The sequence below is a fragment of the Diabrotica undecimpunctata genome, chromosome 3, assembly GCF_040954645.1.
Source record: "Diabrotica undecimpunctata isolate CICGRU chromosome 3, icDiaUnde3, whole genome shotgun sequence".
Taxonomy (NCBI): domain Eukaryota; kingdom Metazoa; phylum Arthropoda; class Insecta; order Coleoptera; family Chrysomelidae; genus Diabrotica; species Diabrotica undecimpunctata.
Window position 1 is genome coordinate 147,983,482 of NC_092805.1, and position 19,407 is coordinate 148,002,888.

Below are 19,407 nucleotides of genomic sequence, written 5' to 3' on the forward strand. Positions count from 1 at the left end.
TTGATCCACTGAATTAAATTCACCAGCGTTGCAATATTTCACTGACATAGTAGCAACAGGTTTACTTACAAATGTTACAAAAAACAGACCTTGAATCACTTAAGATATTCATTTAAAATAGAGTTATTACTATCAACTAGTAAATATCGTGTCAACTAAAATTGTACATAAACGTACTGTGGCTTCTAAATCTTCCTATATCTAAATAAGTTTAAAGAATTTAAATATTTTATTTTATTTGGAAGTGTATTACAAAAATTTGGTCCGAGGTAAGTAAAACATTTTAATTATATGTGTTTAAAACATAAAAAAACATTGTATGAGAAAACAAATTAGGTATTTAGAAATAAATTTTACCGGATACTACATACATTCGATAATATTTGAAAAAAGTGATTTTAAATTAAAATAATGTTACTTCCATAATAAATAAATGGTTTTTTACAGATGGCCGGAAATATTTGTTGTTATTACAAATGTGGTTTATCACCATACAATATTCATGGATTAAGAATGTTCAGATTTCCGACAAAAATCCTTCGGCTTGTCAAAGATGGATATTACACTCTGGTAAGTAAATAGAAACTTTTTTTATATTCTTTTATTTTACACCGTTTCCGTTACGTAATTAACTTGAAAAAATGTTTAATTTTTTTTTTCATTCATCATTTTTTATTATCGCCAGGGTGCACGCGTCATATTCGAGATGCATTAATTTGAATTTTACGTTTTCGTTGGTATTATAATTATGATATAATAAACTTCGGAAAAACAAATTAGTGAATAAATATCAAGTTAATAAACAAACAAAGTATTAGATATTTAAATATGTATTTCTTTAGCTATTTTTAGTTATTGTATTGAAAAGTAGAAATAAGTTCATCTTTATCGGAGAACTAATTTATACAAAGGTCCATCTGGGAAAAAATTATTGGTTTCACGTAAAAATTTTATACAGATATTTGAAGGTTCTAAAAGATATATGAGGGTTAGTTAATAATAAATCTGTGAAGACATACAGGTGATTTTGGCTATAAATGTTTTTTATCCAGTTAGAGAAAAATAGTTAAAATAAAAATTGTAGATTCAAAAAGTTCTTCCATTTGTGAGTTTCTAAATTAAAATATATAAAGAATTCACCAAAATAGTTGCAAAAAACCCTTGATTTTGCAGAAATTTATAAATTTTAATAACTTTGTTTTTGCATAATGGTATGTAATGTAACTAATAAAAATAGTAAGGATTTGTTTATCGTAGAAAGCGATTATGTAAACAACTTTTTGTTGACCTATCCCAGTTTAAAAAAAAATTATGTTTTACGTGCCACAGAAGCCAAGATATTGCAAATTCTGCAATCGCGCTTCATTTTGAAAAAGTTCAAATCTAAAAAAAACCGAGCTCAAATGGTTCTCCATTCTACTTTTCCGAAGCGGAATTTTACGAATACCATCATTTTAACGGGTTATAAATTTTTACTTCTTTACCGCATATACCATTATGTAAGTTGGAACGCACAATTCAGATCTTCATTTAGGGTCCCTTCAATTTTCAGCTCTTACTGTTAATAGACAATGGAAGTATGATTTTAAGAATAAAATTCTTTGGTTTTAAATATAAAATGCTCTCTTGTCTAGTAATGGTCATAGAAGATTCTGTTTTTTTTAGAAAGTGTGTTTTTCACCAGTTTTTCATAAGCCTCTAAATAAGTTTGTGGCATAAACGATATCAACGTTATTATAAATGTTTATAAACAGATTAAATAACCTATAAACTATTTGCTCTGATTGATATTTAGCGCACTTTAATAACTTATTAATTTCCATAATTTCAAGGAGCTATGTTACATGTCCTTGCCCAAAAAAGAGTTATTATAATTTATAAATAACTGCAAAAATAAGGTTTTTTTTTGCAACTATTTCGGTTAATAGTTTCATGTATTTTAATTTTCATACTCTCAAAAATTACATAACTTTTTATGATCTACAACTCTAAAAAAGCTGAAAAAATCTTAAACAGGTATTTAAAGTCTCTAAAAGGTATATGAGGGGTAGCTGATGACCATTATGTGAAGACTTCAGCTAATTTTGCTTTGCTTTTTTATTAAACAATCGTAAAAAGTGAAAAAAGTTTATGCGCATAAAACGTTTCTTATTCATGTTAGAGATATATGGTTAAAATAAAAGTTATAGATCATAAAATGTTCTCTAATATTGATATTTTTATAATTAAAATACATAAAGAATTGACCGAGATAATTTAAAAACCCTTATTTTTAAAGTAAAATTTATAAATGTTAATATAAATATAAATAATATAAATAACTTTCTTTTCTGCATAACAATATGTAATAACTATTTAAAATTATGGCAGTTAATGAGTTTTTAAAGTGTGCTAAATATCATACAGAACGACCATACAGTTTATGAGTTATTCAATTTGTTTATCCAGGAGACCGATTATTTAAACAACTGTACTTGTCCAAACAGCCACTCTAGGGTTATTTTGTAAATAGATATCGATTTTTATGGCTTCGTTTTAAATTATTAAAAAAAAAACATCAAGATTATATTAAATTTGTTTTTAAAAATCAGTTTGAAGAATAACAAATTTTTAGCATATAAAAATTTCTAATAACTTTGACTTTTTTATGTCATACACTTGTATGTAGGCTCAATATAAAGCTAATAAAAAAAAACATTTAAAAAAAAACCAAAACCTTCTATGGCCCAGAGGAAATCAAATAGCATTTTTTTTTTCTTATTTAAGAAATTGCCAATATTTTCATTGTTTATTAACATTAAGAGCTGAAAATTGAACACATTGTAAAATAATATCTAAATTTTATAATTCGATTTATAAATGGCATACACAGTGAAGAAGTAAATTACTTTTGAAACATTAAAATAATGGTACTCGTAAAATATCGCCACAGAAAAATGCAAGGGAGATCTGTCCGCTGCAATTTCTCAGCTTGTTTCTTGTTATTGGTTATGGAAATTTCTGTTTTTTTTTTTAAAAGTGCTTTTACACCAGTTTTTCATTGAGCCTACGTACAGCCGTATGACATGAAAAATATCAAAAGTAGTATAAATGTTTAGAAGCTAAAAAGCACTTTTTCAAACTGTTTTTTTTTTAATAAAATGTTGAAGTTTATAAATAAAGCTTCAAAAAATCGATTCAAAAAACGTCAAATAACTGTCAAAGGTTAAACACCCTTTTTAAAGTTCCTCACGGATTTTAAAGATTTAAACAGTGTTAAACAGATAAAGTAATTCATCGACGAGTTAACAATACGAAGCGAAGTTCTTTAATCACAATGTGATAAGAAAACGAGTATCAAATTTGGTTTTATATTTCAATAGTCGAATTTAATTGCGGCTATATTGGTGTAATTAAAGAAAACCAGTGAAAATCCCAAGAAATAGGTGAGATCCTTTTTTTCTTTCTTTCCAGTTTGGAAGAGGGTCCATTAGGTACTCACATTTAGGTATTGTGTTACGGTCTGGGTAACCAGGACTACACATCATGAACAGCAATTAAATATTTACATTTACACAAAACAACTTCAATTCCAACCCAAAATCATATGTCGTTGACGCAGTCTCTAGACCTCCTTCCCGTTCGTTTTCTAAAAGGGAACAAGTTATTGTCATGCACTCCATTTTGAATACTGTTTTATTTAAATATATTAAAGAAATTGGTGAAATAGTTTATCCAAAAAATATTACTTTTACATCTCGCATTTCGAATAATCGAATCTGCATTTTCCTCACTTCTACCGACATCGTTGATCAACTAATACACCGAACGTCATAATTAATTCCACCGTCATCTTTATCTGCAGGCTTCTTTCTGCGACCAAAAGAATCCTTATTTCAAATGTATCTCCTTTCATCCCGCATTCCTAATCGAGCAGTCCCTAAAAAATACGGAACATCAGATGATCAATAGGCATATATCATGAGTTTTCCTAGGGTAACATTTGAAATAGCTGACAAGGTGAACTTCGAAGTGCAATCTTCTCTGTTAATTAACAATGAAAATACATCCTTTAAAATATTTTTATTCTCTGACAGACTATAGTGTTTTCTTTGTAAGCTTACGGGTCGTACCGTGTCTGATTGCAAAGTCTCCAGTTGACCAGATCAGACACTCATTGCAGCTAATGCTCCTCCCTCTTCTTCATTTTCAGCTGACTCTAAGGAGTCCTTAATCCTGAATCCTTAACTTCATCAAAAGAATTTCTATCTTCGGAAATTGAGTCCATCTCCGTTAACTGCATACCCATCCTGGCTGCCATTATGGATTTATCCATCTCTCGTCGTACTAATTCAAAGCCCATGTTGGCAGTAGGACAAAAAAGGGGACACTTCAATAACAGTTCTCATGATACTCCTATCATCTATCTTCATCCGGTATTCTTGCTCTATTAAGTTCTTTTCCTCCTTCGACATTTTCAATGCCACCGAAACCAGCCAAAAAATGTCCAAATCTAATCTTTGATTGGATTACTCGATGAAACCTTATTATATTTCCGCTATAGAAATGATTTACAAAGATAATCTGACTAATTTTACACTCAATTCCACGCAACTTATTACATTTCTTGAGAACTCTTTTGTATGTATCACCCCACTATAAGAAGCTTAAAAATCCTCCAACATAGATGGTATTCAAAAGGACTTATTGCAGCTCTACATAGGTACAAGGAAAAGATCACTAAAAAACCGTATCATTAGAATCTTAAAAAAGTAAAAAGAACAGCCTATCTCCGACTTACAAGAGTATATATAAGTGCATCCTCTGATAAATCTTCTGATGTCAAATCTAATCACAGCATACATGATGAATAGAATTTCTCTCTTTCTCTCGCATTTATTCATTTTTTCTGCTCTCTGTATATTTTTACTTCATCTTTTGCCAAATTTAGACACGATATTTAATTAAGTAAGAAAACTTTATGTACATCAAATATTAGCCCAAGTCCAGTTTGGAAAAAAAATTGTTAACAAAAAATAACCTTAAAATATCCAATCTCTTTTTTAATCGAAAGGTTATCCTTGACAATTAAGAGACAGCCAAGATTCTGGCAAAAAATTTAAAATAAAAGTTTTGCAACAAATCTGGACCTAACTATATATACTCTTTTCTTCCTTCGCCCTTTCATTATTCATCCTCAGTTTCACAACAAGATACCAATCATCCGAACTCTCTTATAAACTATTTCGAACTAAAAGCTGCACTCAAATCCTATAAAAACACAAAAATTAGGGTTTTCTAGAATTATCTTGAAAAATTTCTCGAAAATTCCTTAGGCACCAACGAACCTCTAAATGAAGCCAGTAAATTTAACACTGACATACCGCTGACAATCGTTAATGAAAGATCTTGCCCTAATCTATACTAAGATAAAAGAAAAATCATTACAAAAAAAATTTTTGTTAAAATCCTTTATAAAAGGTACATAAATTAAAAAACCCAAACGGGCTATGTCATGAAGACAAATTGTTTTCGGAATCCATATTCCATCATCAGTGTCTAGGTGTACATTTTTTGAGCCACTAAATATCTGGGTAAAAACCCGATAAAAGTTATATGTTACAATTTAGTTTACATTATTTAGTTTTATATATTAGGATGTTAAAGTTACCAGTGGATATGATAACTCCACTCTCATTTATAAAAAAAACTGTTTCACAAATCCAAGGCAATAAAACTAACCTTCATCCTATGAATTTAGTCATCCTTCATTCCTATATCCTAACTGTTTCTCCTATCATCTTCTTCAACAACACAGTTATCTCTGACAGTCAATTCATTTCTGACACACTCGCTAATGGGGTTGAAGACAGATTCAATAAAAGTAATATAGCTTTTACTCCCAGTTCTTTACGCGCTCAATCTTTCTCCACCATCTCGTCAACTCCACACGATGTCAAGTTTATGAACGGCTTGTTTACCCTAAATAAACTAAAATTTACCTTGTTTTCATTTACAAAATCTGCTGATGATCCCGATGATATCCCTTATATATTTTTAAAAAATCTCTCTAATACATCTCTCTCCAAACTTCTCGAAATTTATAACCTTATCTAGAATACACAAAAATTCCCAGATGTTTGGCGCAATTCTATAATCATTCCAATTAAAAAACCTGACCAGCCCTCTATAACTCCAATATCTTTCGTCTGATTTCTCTTACTTGTATTACCTGCAAACTTCTTGAAACAATGATCAATGAAATACTCACGTGGTTCGTTAAACAGTATAATATACTTCCCGACGCTCAATCCGGCTTCCGACGTAATCGGTCTACTATTGATAACTTTTTTATTTTTCAAACACACATTTCTTAAGCAATCTATAATCAACAAGATGTCGTAGCAACTATATTTAACGTTGAAGGGGCATTTTATTCAATCTCCAGAAAAGCAATCATTGACAAAAACTCCCACTATAATTTAAATGGTAATATTTTCTCATTTGTAAAAAAATATCTAATTGAAAGAATCTTTAAAGTCCTTGCCAAGGGTAAACTTTTTCGATCTCTTCCTCAAAATTAAGGTGTCCCTTTAGAATCTGCATTAAGTTTAACTTTATTCATTCTTGCCATCAACGAAATTTGCCTCCCATCAAATATGTTCAATACGCTGATGACCTAATCATTTACTGCCATCTTAAATATGTCCCATCCTCATATAAACTTATACAAAGTGTAGTAAATCTACTTCAAGATAGATTTAACAAACTAGGATTATCACTCTCTGAGAGCAAAACCAAATTAATAAAATTTTCCATAGGGATTTTCACTCCCTTACCCCAAATTTTATTTGACAATTCTCTACTTTCTGGTGTTAATTATTGTAAAATTCTCGGTTTTATGTTTGACTCCAGATTAAATTGAAAAAATCGAATCTCTGAACTTAAAATCAATTGTTTTAAAAGGTTGAACATTTTTAAACCCTGTCACCTTCAATGGGGTGCCAATAAAACTACTTCTAGGTCTAAGCGCTTTTCGCTTTAGTCCTATTGAGAGTGTATACCGTGAATCTAATGAACTTTCTCCTACCCTAAGACGATAATCACTTCTACTTTCGTATGCTGCATCAACATCTGCAAATCCATGTAATCTTGTTTATTCCCTAATTGCCACAATGCCGTCTTCTTCCACTAACAATAACCAACACCTTATCATAAAACCTATACCTCAATTAATTTGTCCACTACTAAAAAATATTGACCTTTTTCTGACTAGTTTATTTCCTCTACCTTTACTTCCCCTCTGGGCTAAAGATATCCCTTCAATATATACCTCACTCACTATTTTTAACAAACTTGAATCTTCTAACCTTCTTATAAAGAAAGCATTTTTAGAATTTAATTCTCTATACAGATGCTTCTAAAACTACCACTGGTATTGGTTGTGCAGTAACCACTAAACATGAACTTGTAAGATCATCTCGGTTACCCTTAATATGCAACGTTTGCACAGGTGAACTATATAGTATTGTGTTGGCTTTTAAATGCATCTCACATCAAAACAGACATATTGCCATTTGTTCAGATTATCTTTCATATATCCATTTAGTCAATACAATTTTCACTGAGCACCTATTAGTTCAAAACATTCATGACATATACCAAAATCTCTCTGCTTACGATGTAAAAGTCTCTCTCATATGGCTGCCTTCTCACACCGGAATTACTGGTAATAAAACAGCAGATCATTTTGCCAAAGAAGCTACCAACCATGGGGTGACTGAAGTCACTCCAATTCAACTAGCTAACGAATCTCGAAATTCGTTTTTAAAAAGTCGGTAGAGGATACTTGACAAAACTTAGAGCAAAAGAGCAAAACAACTTTTCATAAACTTCATCTTCATCTTTTATTGGTCATCTCTCCCTAGACTTCATAACTAGAAGAGAAGCATCGACTATTACAACTACGAATCAACCATACCAAACTTACCAACTGCAAACAATTCACCAACCTGTATAAAGCACTGGATTTGAAACCTACTCTAAGGAACTAGAGAATTGTCTACCTCTTCCTCAACTGTAAATTGTATATGTTGATTATGATACTTGAAAATGTTGACTATTTCAATAATTTTGTGTTTAGGAAGTGCCAAAACTAAATCATCTACATATCTTTAAAAAAAGGAATGAAAAAAGTGCAATTGTTGATACAATCACTGATAACATCATCCTTGATATAGCTACTTAGAATGGGTGAAAGACTAGATCCCATACCCATACCCATACTACCAAAAAAATTAAAAATATGTTGGCATAACTGCCAAGTTATTTATATTTTGAATACAGAACTTAAATTGTTTTTTTACTTTATTGTGCAGAAAATTGCCTTTTTTTATCAGTTGTGTTAATAATAATATTGTTGTAGGTAATGCTGCATTGGAAAGTCTGGAGCTACCCGATTTAAAAAAAAAATTTCTATGCAATAAGCATTTTGACCAAAACTATCTAAATGCAAACCAAAAAAATATAGTGAGGTAGAAGAGGAAGGTTTGTTAACGACACCACGCGTTTTTCATACGTTTTCCATAGCAAAACAACCATCCACGGTGCCAATAGTGTTTCGCACTACATACATTGCTTATTTTAGTTCATGAAAACAATGTTACAATCAATTTTTATCACTAATTGTATCTCTATCACTTTGTAATTTAAAATTATTTCATTAATAAACAGCTCATTCATTTAAACTTCTCATTCATATAAACAGAAATACAAAACTGGTGTTTATATTATAAAATACATAAATAAATAAAATAAAGGATACTATTTATTAAAGTGTTGTTAATTATTATTCCTTTTATCCCAACACATAGATTAATTTGTCCCTAAATATGTGTTGCCTCTTGTTGTGGCATATCGATGTGTTTTTTTTATATTTACTATATTTTCAAACGTCATTTTAAAGATTAAAAGATTGAAAATTTAATTTTCTCAAAACATACATAAAACCATTGTTTAAAAAGATTTTCTTTTTTAAACAATGATAAAACTTAAATCTTGACTAAAAAATAAACCTCCGCATGAGTGTTCTAAGACGATAGCAATCGAGTGTATTTCAATTAAATATTTAATCCTTTTCTAGCAAATCATATAACCAAAATAAATATTTGATAAACTTATAAAAATTAAAAAAAGTCAGCATTTACCTACTTTATTTAAATAGATTACTAACCAATTTAGATTTAGCAAGTCTCAAAGTATAAAAACAATTTGAAATATTCTCTCGAAATAGTCAAGTTATCTTTCACTAGACGCATACAACGATAATAACAATAAGCATTTTATTAAAGTCTTATATTTTCTTCACAATCTGGCATCCGTGTACAGGTTTGCCTTAGTCATGAAACAGTTAAAAATATACTCGAATAGAATCCTGCCGAGAATTAAGTTTCTGTTAATAGTTTTTTAAATTTATGACTAGAGGCCGCCATATGACGGCAGAGTAAAAGTCAAACGTTTGTTCCATAAGGATTGTCTAACTAGTCCTATTTTAACAATGCTAAAAGATAAAACACCTACGGATCAATTATCCAATATATTCTATCGTATTCCGTGCGGAAGTTATAACAAACAATATATTGGCCAAACCAACAGACACCTAAAAAGTCGTATCAGTTCCCACAAGAGTGACAACAGACTATATCCTGATAGATGTTCCCTTGAAAAACACGTACATGATGAACACCATATAATGAACTAGAGTGAAAAAAAAATATTCTTGCAATGGAAAATAATCTCAATAAAAGACGCTTCCTCGAGATGGCATTTATCACTCAAATGGATAATTTAATAAATAAGGAATCAGATGTTGAGCATCTAAGTGAGATTTATGCTTATTTATTACACATCGAAAAGCAAACATTATGAATAGACACACATAACTATTAAATAATTAATGCAACATAAAATGTAATTTCAAAATTTTTCAACTATAACAGACCTTTACAGTAAATCTTAATCAAATAAACAACTACTACGTCAACACCATGGAACTAATCATCTTCTGCCATAAGTCAATCAATAACATTCGATATTTGGTAATTCTGGTACTTAACCTTTATGACAGTTACCGAACTAAACGTTTTTGTGTCTGTTTTGTTTTTAATTTGAATTATGTTTGTTTCTTATATTTTAATTTGTGAACGTAAATTATACAATTAAATGTTACATGTCGAATATAGCTGCAATCAATATCGTACCAACAAAATTTTTACTTGATGTTATTAAAATAAATCACACTGCCGTTAACCTTAATCAAGTAAGTATATAAACAGAAAACAATTATTAAATTGTAATTTACCATGTTTTAAATAAGTGTAGTAGTCCAGGAAATGAAGCATTTCACCTCGCAATTTTTTCGTCCTGCGTGGATTGACTTGAAATTTTAACAGAAGGTAGGTAATAGTCTAAGGAATAAAAATCTATATCGAACCAAAGTGCGCCAAAGCCTTGGGGGTAGTTGCCACCCCATCTCGGGGGTGAAAATGTTTTTTTACGTTTTAACCACAGGTTTCGATTAAAAAAGTGATTCTAAACAAAAAATGTTCTATACTTTTTTTTGTAAAACTGATATTTTTCAAGTTATTCGCGATTGAAAGTAACAACTTTTAGACGAAAAAATCGACGTTTTTAATCGATTTTTCGCGAATAACTCGAAAATGGTGCATTTTATCAAAAAAAAATTTTTAAGAACAAATTTTTAGCTTTTAAAAAGACATTTTTTAAAATGTTTTTGCGATATAATAGGAACCGAAATACGGCCTATCAATGTTCAGCGGTTTTCTTCAAATGCCAAATTTGAAAGATTCAAAGTCAAATATCGGGAAAATGATGCATTTTTGGAAGAAAACTTATAGAACCTTTTTTAAAGAGCATAAATAGACCTATCATAAAAAAAAGACTCTAGCTTAAAAATTGAGTGAGTTATGATGAAAATAAGGTCAATACCTTATTTTTTTACGAAAAAATCGATGAAAACAACCCCCTAACTACCCCCATAATTAAAATCGATCTTCACCCCTCTACAATTCTCTTTGTACATGTATTGTTAATACGTCCAAGCAGTTTGACCCATTTAAAATACTTAGTTTTAGAAAAAGTACAGCTTAAAGCGAGAAACGATTTACAATTTTATATTTTTTACCCCTCTTTTTTTAAATATCCCCGAAATAACTGAATATATGAAAAAAATAAAAATGCACTAAATTATAGCTTTTTTAACGACTAAAATTTTCCTTTGTTTAGATTTGTTGTACAATGAATATAATATATGGTGCTTCGATTTACGATCAAGCACCATCTTTTTCGAGCCCTTTAAACTCACCCCATTTAAAAACCAAGGTTTCCAAAAAGATTTAATTCCCAGATCCTTGTAGTTCTAAAAAATCTCTATAAAATCGTTTTTGAAGAAAGACTCTATCGTTAAAAGTGAAGGAAATACGTTAAAAAAACCAATTAATTTTTTGAAATAGGGTACCCAGATAGTTCAAAATTAATAGCTTTTTCCCATGCTTTTACTGGCTGTGATACTGTATCTGCTTTTTACAATAAAGGTAAAAAAAAATTTTTTTGATATTCTTCAAAAAAGACCGGACATGAGGGAACATGCCGAAATTTTTTACAGTAGTACTGCTACGCTTGAAGATATTTTAGATGCTGACAGATACTGTGCAATAATGTTGTACGGAACTGTTAAAGCACGCAGCTTACCAAGTTAAAAAAATAAAAGATTTGGAAGCTTTTCTCGAGCAGATGCGGTACGAACAGTTCATCAAAGCTACAACGAAAAACTGTGCGGTTAAGCTATCATCCCTTCTGTCTACTGTTGATGCCTTAGATGAGCATTCAAAAAGATGCTATTACCAAATTCAACAGTGGCTTGGCAATGAAAATATCAGAGCAACAGATTGGGGATGGTATTCCAAAGATGGTTTGTTATTACCCGTACGCATGAACAAACAACCTGCACCCGATGAACTTTTGAAAATTATTTTTTGCCAATGCAAAAAAGGATGCAGCGTTTCATGTGGGTGCAGAAAAGTTGGTTTATACTGTAACTCTACTTGTTCTGGGTGCTCAGGTGAAGGGTGCAATAATAGTTCACAAATAATTGAAGAAGATGAGGATGACATAGATCACGATGAAGATGTAATTGATGACGAATAAAATTAATATTATAATTGTTTTACCTATAAATGTAAATATTTTCAACTATTTATGTAAATGTATAAGAATATATGGTGCCTTTTTATGTTGATAATTTTTTTTGTATTTAATTCTACTTTTTTCAATTTATATCTATTAAATTAGTTTATAAAAACTGCAATGTTTTAAAGGATGATTTTCAAAAGTTGAAAAGTTGCAAAATTTTGGCAAAAAATTGTTTTCACCTATAGCACTCATAACAATTGATTTTTAAGGGTTGAAAATTTATGAAATTGTATTTTAAAGTATAAAAAAATCACTATTTAACTAATCCAAACCAAATTTCACTCATCTTAAGATTTATAATGTTATTTTACAATTTTTGAAAATTGGGGGTAGTTTTCACCCCTAAGAACAATCAGGGTTCATCTGCATAACATAAACTATAAAGCAGAGGGTAAGTTGAGCTTAAATCCAAATTTTTATCCAAATCGATCCAAGGCGAAATCATTTTTTTAGAATTAGTAATTTTTTTACATTAATCTCTAACAAGGGTTGCTTTTTAAGGATTGAAATATGATGGAAATCTATTCAAAAGTATAAAATAATCATTATTTAACTAATTCAAACCAAATCTTACCCATATTCAGGATTAATATGTTATTTTATTATTTTTGACAATTAGGGGTAGTTTTCACCCCTAAAACCCTTCAGCGCACTTCGGTTCGATATAGATTTTGATCCTTGGGCTATCACCTACCTTCTGTTAAAATTTCAACTCAATCCATGCAGGACGAAAAAATTGCGAGGTTTTAACTTTTTTCGAGCTTCATTTCCTGAACTATAGCTCTCATCTGATGATGCCAATGAAAATTGGCGAAATATAATGAACTGTTAAACAGAGTACACTTGGCTTTCAATCAGCTGTATACCCAATTAACCTCAGCACTTTTTTTTATCTACCAGATCAGCTGTTATTTTAGAGGATATATATATATATATATATATATATATATATATATATATATATATATATATATATATATATATATATATATATATGTAAAAATATGTAAAAATATGTTTAAGAGCAAATCTTGGCCAATAGACCAAGATTTGCAAAAACAAAAGTTTAGAAGAACCGAAAAGGATGGAGAAACTTCATCAAAAAGCTAGACTCATCTATCTCAACACCTAACGGTAGAACGGTAAAAGAGGAACGATTATGTTTTATTATAATTTAATGTATTTTTTTTTTTTTTTTTTTCATTTAAAACTCAGTGCACATCATCAGAGATTCTACTGTCATATTTTAATCAATCAGCAGAATTTTTTTAATCAAGCCATTATTTTAAAACCTAGAGGCATAAGAAGACGAAGAAGAAGAAAAAACTACAATTTAATGTATGATGTCGATTTCAAGACCTATTTGTAAATTGTTTGGAAAAGATTTGTTGTTAACAAGTATCTTGCCAAGTTTCTGTTAACGGTGAAAAATTAATCTGATTATTAATTTAAAATTACCTTCCTAAGCGTTGTTAAATAAATGAGATAAAAATAAGCCGTGGTTCAATAAAACAAATACAGATCATAAAAAAATTACGCAGAGACACATAAAAAACATTTAGTAACCTAAAAAAGTTCGAGTTGACCAAACGTAATATGGACACTTTCAAGAAAAATGAAGGAAAATTCCTGGAAGTAAAGTACGTTGGAGCTGAAACCGAACGTGATCATGAGCTAAAACCAGAGAATGGAAGTAATCAAACAAATACTTTATATTTATATCTAACTGTTTTAATGAGTAAGTGAAATTTAAAAATAATTACCTATAAAATAATATCCCAAAAACACATTTACAACTCTTCTCAATGAAAATAAGTTTCCCGATTGAAAGAAGTTTTTACAATAAAAAAAAGTGTTGTCTGTAATTCATGGATTTGATATTTTTCTTTTAATTTTTTAGTTTCTTTAACTACTTCCTATCTTCTTCAATTACCATCTTCGTTCCGAAGGTTGGCGATCATCAGGGCTATTCGTATTTTCGAAACTGCTGACCGAAACAATTCGTTGCTGCTACAGCTATACCATTCCCGTAGATTCTTTAGCCAGGAGTTTCGTCTTCTTCCTATGGACCTTTTTCCTGCTATTTTCCCTTGCATAATTATTCAAAGCAGTTCATATCTTTCGCCTCTTGTAATGTGTCCCAAGTATTGCAGTTTTCATTTTTTGATCGTAAATATGATTTCCTTTTCTTTATTTATTCTTCTAAAGACCTCGACATTTGTAACTCTCTCGGTCCATGATATTCTCAGGATTCTGCGATACATCCACAGTTTAAATGCCTCTAATTTTTTGGTATCAATCTTTTTCAACGTCCATGACTTTATTCCGTAGAACAGCACAGAAAGTACGTAACATCTCATCAGGCGAAGTTTCATTTCAAGGCTCAAATCTCTTCCGCAGAACACTCTCTTCATTTTAGTGAATACGGATCTGGCTTTTTCTATTCTTATTTTGATTTCTGCTGAGCTTGATCGTTGTCTTCATTTATAAAAGTACCTAAATATTTGTATTTGCTATTTTGAACATTTTGTGTTGATTTCGATATTACCATAAATTTAGTTTTCTTTATGTTCAAAGATAGTCCATATTCTTCGCTGTAATCTGCTATCTTATTCACCAATGTCTGCAGCTCTTCAAGTGTTTCTGTGATCAGAACGGTGTCGGCGGCAAATCTCAGATTGTTTAATCTAACACCATTTATTTTAATACCTACGAATTGCTCAGAGAGTGTTCTATTCATTACGTCTTTGGAATAGAGATTAAACAGGGTTGGTGACAGTATACACCCTTGTCTCACACCTCGCTTTATTTCAATTTCTTCAGTGGTATTATTCTCTACTCTCACTACTGCTTTCTGATTGTAGTACATATTTGCTATTAGTCGGATGTCTCGTTTATCTAAATTCTTTTCTGTCAGGAGTCTGATTAGGTGATCATGCCACACTTTATCAAAGGCCTTGTTGTAATCTATGAAACACATGAATATATCTTGATTTATGTCAAGACATCTTTGAGACATAACGTTCAGTGCAAACAACGCCTTTTTTGTTCCAAGTCCATTTCGGAATCCAAACTGGGTATTATTGATGTCCATTTCCAGTTTTTTGTGTACTCTAGCTAGAGTGTATAATTTTCAGGAATATTTTCAGTACATGGCTCATCAGACTGATTGTACGGTAATCACTACATTGTTTCGCATTTATCTTTTTTGGTATAATAACAAAGGTGGATAAAAGCCATGGAAAGTCAACTAAAATGTGAATCGAGTCTTTTCTATTAGTTTAAGGATTTCCGTTGGTATTTCATCTGGACCTGGAGCTTTACCATTTTTCATTCTTTTTAGTGCGTACATTACTTCTTCCGTTATTTCTGGACCTTCGTCTCCTTGTATGTTACTTAGATTGTTGTCTATCATCTGCAAAGAGTTCTTCAATATAGTTTTTCCATGTCTTCAACTGTTCTTCTAGTTCTATTATTATGTTTCCGTTGACATTATACAGAGTATTTGGCTGCTTACGTTTTTGTGTACCTGCAAGTTCTTTCACTTTTTTATGTACATTAAAAATATCATGTTTTGCCTGCACTTGCTCTATTTCTTCCTATACCTAAATCCAAAAAGTTATTGAGATTGTACGCTATAAATGTTTACGTAATAAATTTACTTACTATTGTATAGCGCACGTATGGAAATTCTAGTTATCCAAATAATTTGTAATGTGTTGAAAACACATGTTTTGTCCCATGTATTATTTCCACTATTTCTTATTCTGATAATTCAAATATGCAATCAAAAATGTGCTGTGTGGTCTTCCAAATAGTAAGCTTGATTTAAGTCACATCATTATCTTCATCATCATTATCATTCAGCCTCAAAACTCCACTGCTAACCATCGTGTTCCTCGTGTTTTCAATAGTGTCCATTGTGTGCCACTCTCATCCAGTTTTTATTTTGTTTTCTTAAATATTTCCTTGGTCTCCATCCAAATAACCTCTTTGTCCATCGACCATTCGTCATTCTAGCTATATGTCCTGATCATCTTCATTTTAGTCTGGCTAATCTTTCGATGACGTCAATCACCCTGGATCTTCTTCTGACCTCCTCGTTTTTTATTTTGTCTCGCAGTGTTATTCCTAACATGGATCGCTCCATTATTCACTGTATTAATCGGTGGTTTGGTAGCCGAGGTTTTTGTTAAAGTATGTGTTTCTGCTTCGTGTGTTAACGATAAGAGGACGCATTGATCAACTGCTTTTCTCTTCAGGTATGTAGGCAGCTCACTTTAAAAGGTTCCTCTCAGATTTCCATATGCTGTCCACACAAGACCGATTCTTCTCTTTAGTTAATGTGTTTGATTATCCCTGCCAATCATAATTTGATGTCCTAGGTATTTATATTTATCTAGGAGTTCTACTTCTTGTCCATCAATACTGATGTTCTGGTCGGGTACCAAATTTGTCATTATTTTTGTTTTCGTATTGAAGCTTACATTTTCTGTAGCCCATCGAGTCTCTTGGAATATTGGCGTTGTGAAGGCAGATATTGAAAATTAGTTTAATTTTTCAAGTAATAGATCTCCTCCAATGTTTAATGCTTCTGACACTATTCTATCTTCGCCTGGCGTTCGATTATTTTGCACTTTCTTTAGGGCCTCTTTGATTTTTGATTTTGGTATATCGGGCAATAAATCTGATCCTTAGCTTAGTACCCCAATTTTTAATATAATTGGAGGTTGCGCATTGATATCTTTCTCCCTTGGTATATATACCTCTGTGAAAAACTCTTCGACTATTGCTAATATTACATCTCTGTTACTAGTCTCTTCTTCAGCTCTGTTTCTTAGTTTGTTAATTTTTATTTTTAAATTTCTTAAAACGAGGTATCTAAGGTATGTTGATAAAGAGTTTTAAATCCATTTTCATAAAACAATAATTAGTGTGGTGCACAGGAACCTTCTGTGCACAGTCAAAGTGTTAAGTAAACACTAGGAATACTTGTATTTTTTTTTAATGTTGATATACATTGTATGTAAAACTAATTTTCTTGTTGAGTAATTTTTAATTTTCCTCCACATGCCTCATAAAACATAAGTTTTAAATACTTCTAAGGGAGGCTGGGGTCCGACTTAAGCTGTAGTACTATGGGAAAGAGAAATACTTTGGGTGTTAAGTACTTTATATTATATTATTTTCACTTTTAATAAAAGTTTCTTTTTTTAGTACAAATGCCGATATTATTAAGTGGAGCACATATAGTATGGAATTCTCCAGCTATACCAAAAATAACTTCAAATGACAGCCACATAAATCCTTTGGAACAACCGGCCACCACCGTAGATATATCAATGATAGCAGGTGTTCCAGTACTGGCTGGACTTATTGGAACGCTTGCATTACCAAAATTTTCGGATATTTTGGGCCGAAAATTATTTTTACAGGGAATGGTACTTTTTATTTTATTGGGATCGCTATTGTTGACTTTTAGTAGATCTGTGACTGTGATAATTGTTTCAAAGTGTATTATTAGTATATTTTTGCAGGGTGCCATTGCTATTGTACCTATTTATGTTACAGAAATTTGCGAGGATCATAACAGAGCCAAATTTGGTTGTTTTTTGGGACTGTTTCATCAAATTGGTCACTTTTATACGTTTATAGTAGGACCTTTGTTTAGCTATAAAATATTTAATTTTTTGATTACAGTTCCAGCTATTCCATTTCTGACACTATTTATATTGTTTCCCGAAAGTCCTGCATATTTAATTTCTAAAGGCAAGAGGATCCAGTGCCATAAAGCATTGAAGAAACTGAGACATAATAAAAGCAACAAGGAAATAGAAGAAGATATTAGAAAATTGGAAGAAACTGTAACTTCTAAACGAAATGTTAAGCAAAACTCTAGTATTATATCGTTATTTAAAACTAAAGAAACTCGAGTAGGGCTTATGCTAGCTCTGCTACCCTTAACCGTGGGTTGTCTTTCAGGGGTTTCTGTAATTATGTCGTTCTTGGCACCATTTTTTAATTCAGCTGGTACTGGCATGTCCGGTCATAAAGTAGGTGTAATTGCATCCATTGCAAAAATGATATGTTATGCCATTACTTCTAGTGTAGTAGAGCGAGTAGGAAGAAAGAGAATGCTGTTTTTGTCTTCTCTGGCAACAGGAGTACCACTTTTTGGATTAGGTTGCTATTTCTACTTAAAACACATAAACCATCCTATAATTCATCAGTTGCAATGGTTGCCTCTTATCTTGGTTCTTTCGAATGTAATGCTGTACTCACTGGGATTAGGTCCAATTCCAATCAGCATTATCCACGAAATGTTTACTGCTGAGAACAGAGCTGCTGCTGGAAGTTTCCTCATGACAGTTTTAGGCATAGTGGCTTTCTTATTAACATCCAGTTATCCAATTATTGCTGCAACTATTGGAACCCACTGGGCTGTATGGTTGTTTAGTTTCAGTTGTTTTGTAGGTTCATTTTTAATTTATAAATATTTACCAGAGACAAATGGTAAAAGTATATTACAAATTCAAGAGATGTTAAAAAATTATTAATTATTTTTTAAATACATCCTTATAAATAAAATGTCACGAAACGTTTCTCTATTTATTCTAATTTATGTCATCTATCAACTTATCTCATAACTTATACCTTTATGTAAATATTGAAATACTTTTTATCATACATTTTTTAAATTATTTATAAATTGTATCTGTACGGTCTGGGAAAAATGAGTAAATAATTGTCTTTACTATTTTAAGTATCGTCTTTGGAACACCTGTATATGAGTTTATCTCAATGTTATTCAAGAATATTCTTATATATAGCTCCTTTATTCTCAAGGTAATGATAATTTCATACTTAATGAACTTAAGTAGAAAAATCAACGGCGGAGGAGGGGATTCGCTAATAATATCCTTTTGACAACAAAAGAAAAAACACCGAATATTTCAAATATAAACAAGAATTTCTTATCTTTTTTGTTTTTACATAGGCTTAATTGACGTGTTATAGTTTTGATACAGGACCGCATTCAGATTTAATGACTAATTTCAAAATTTATTGAAGAGGATAATATTAATTCCGAATTAGCTTAGAAAATAAGCTGTATTTAATCACGAATACCTAAAAAAATATACTCATCAGTAACCAGTT

At 30.8% G+C, this 19,407-nt stretch overlaps 1 protein-coding gene across 1 annotated transcript; it reads left to right on the forward strand.

Annotated features, from left to right (window-relative positions):
* Positions 1 to 13,799: 13,799 nt before the first annotated feature.
* LOC140436211 (facilitated trehalose transporter Tret1-like) lies at positions 13,800 to 18,852 on the forward strand. The gene is made up of 2 exons (XM_072524907.1): positions 13,800 to 13,987; positions 17,467 to 18,852. Exons 1-2 carry the CDS (start codon positions 13,846 to 13,848, stop codon positions 18,804 to 18,806), a joined length of 1,482 nt encoding a protein of 493 aa, XP_072381008.1. The 5' UTR covers positions 13,800 to 13,845; the 3' UTR covers positions 18,807 to 18,852.
* Positions 18,853 to 19,407: the final 555 nt, after the last annotated feature.

Coding starts and splice junctions, on each gene's coding strand:
- LOC140436211 (XM_072524907.1), top strand. CDS start 13,846: ATGGACACTTTCAAGAAAAATGAAGGAAAATTCCTGGAAGTAAAGTAC. Junction 13,988..17,466: donor ATATCTAACTGTTTTAATGA/GTAAGTGAAATT, acceptor TTCTTTTTTTAG/TACAAATGCCGATATTATTA.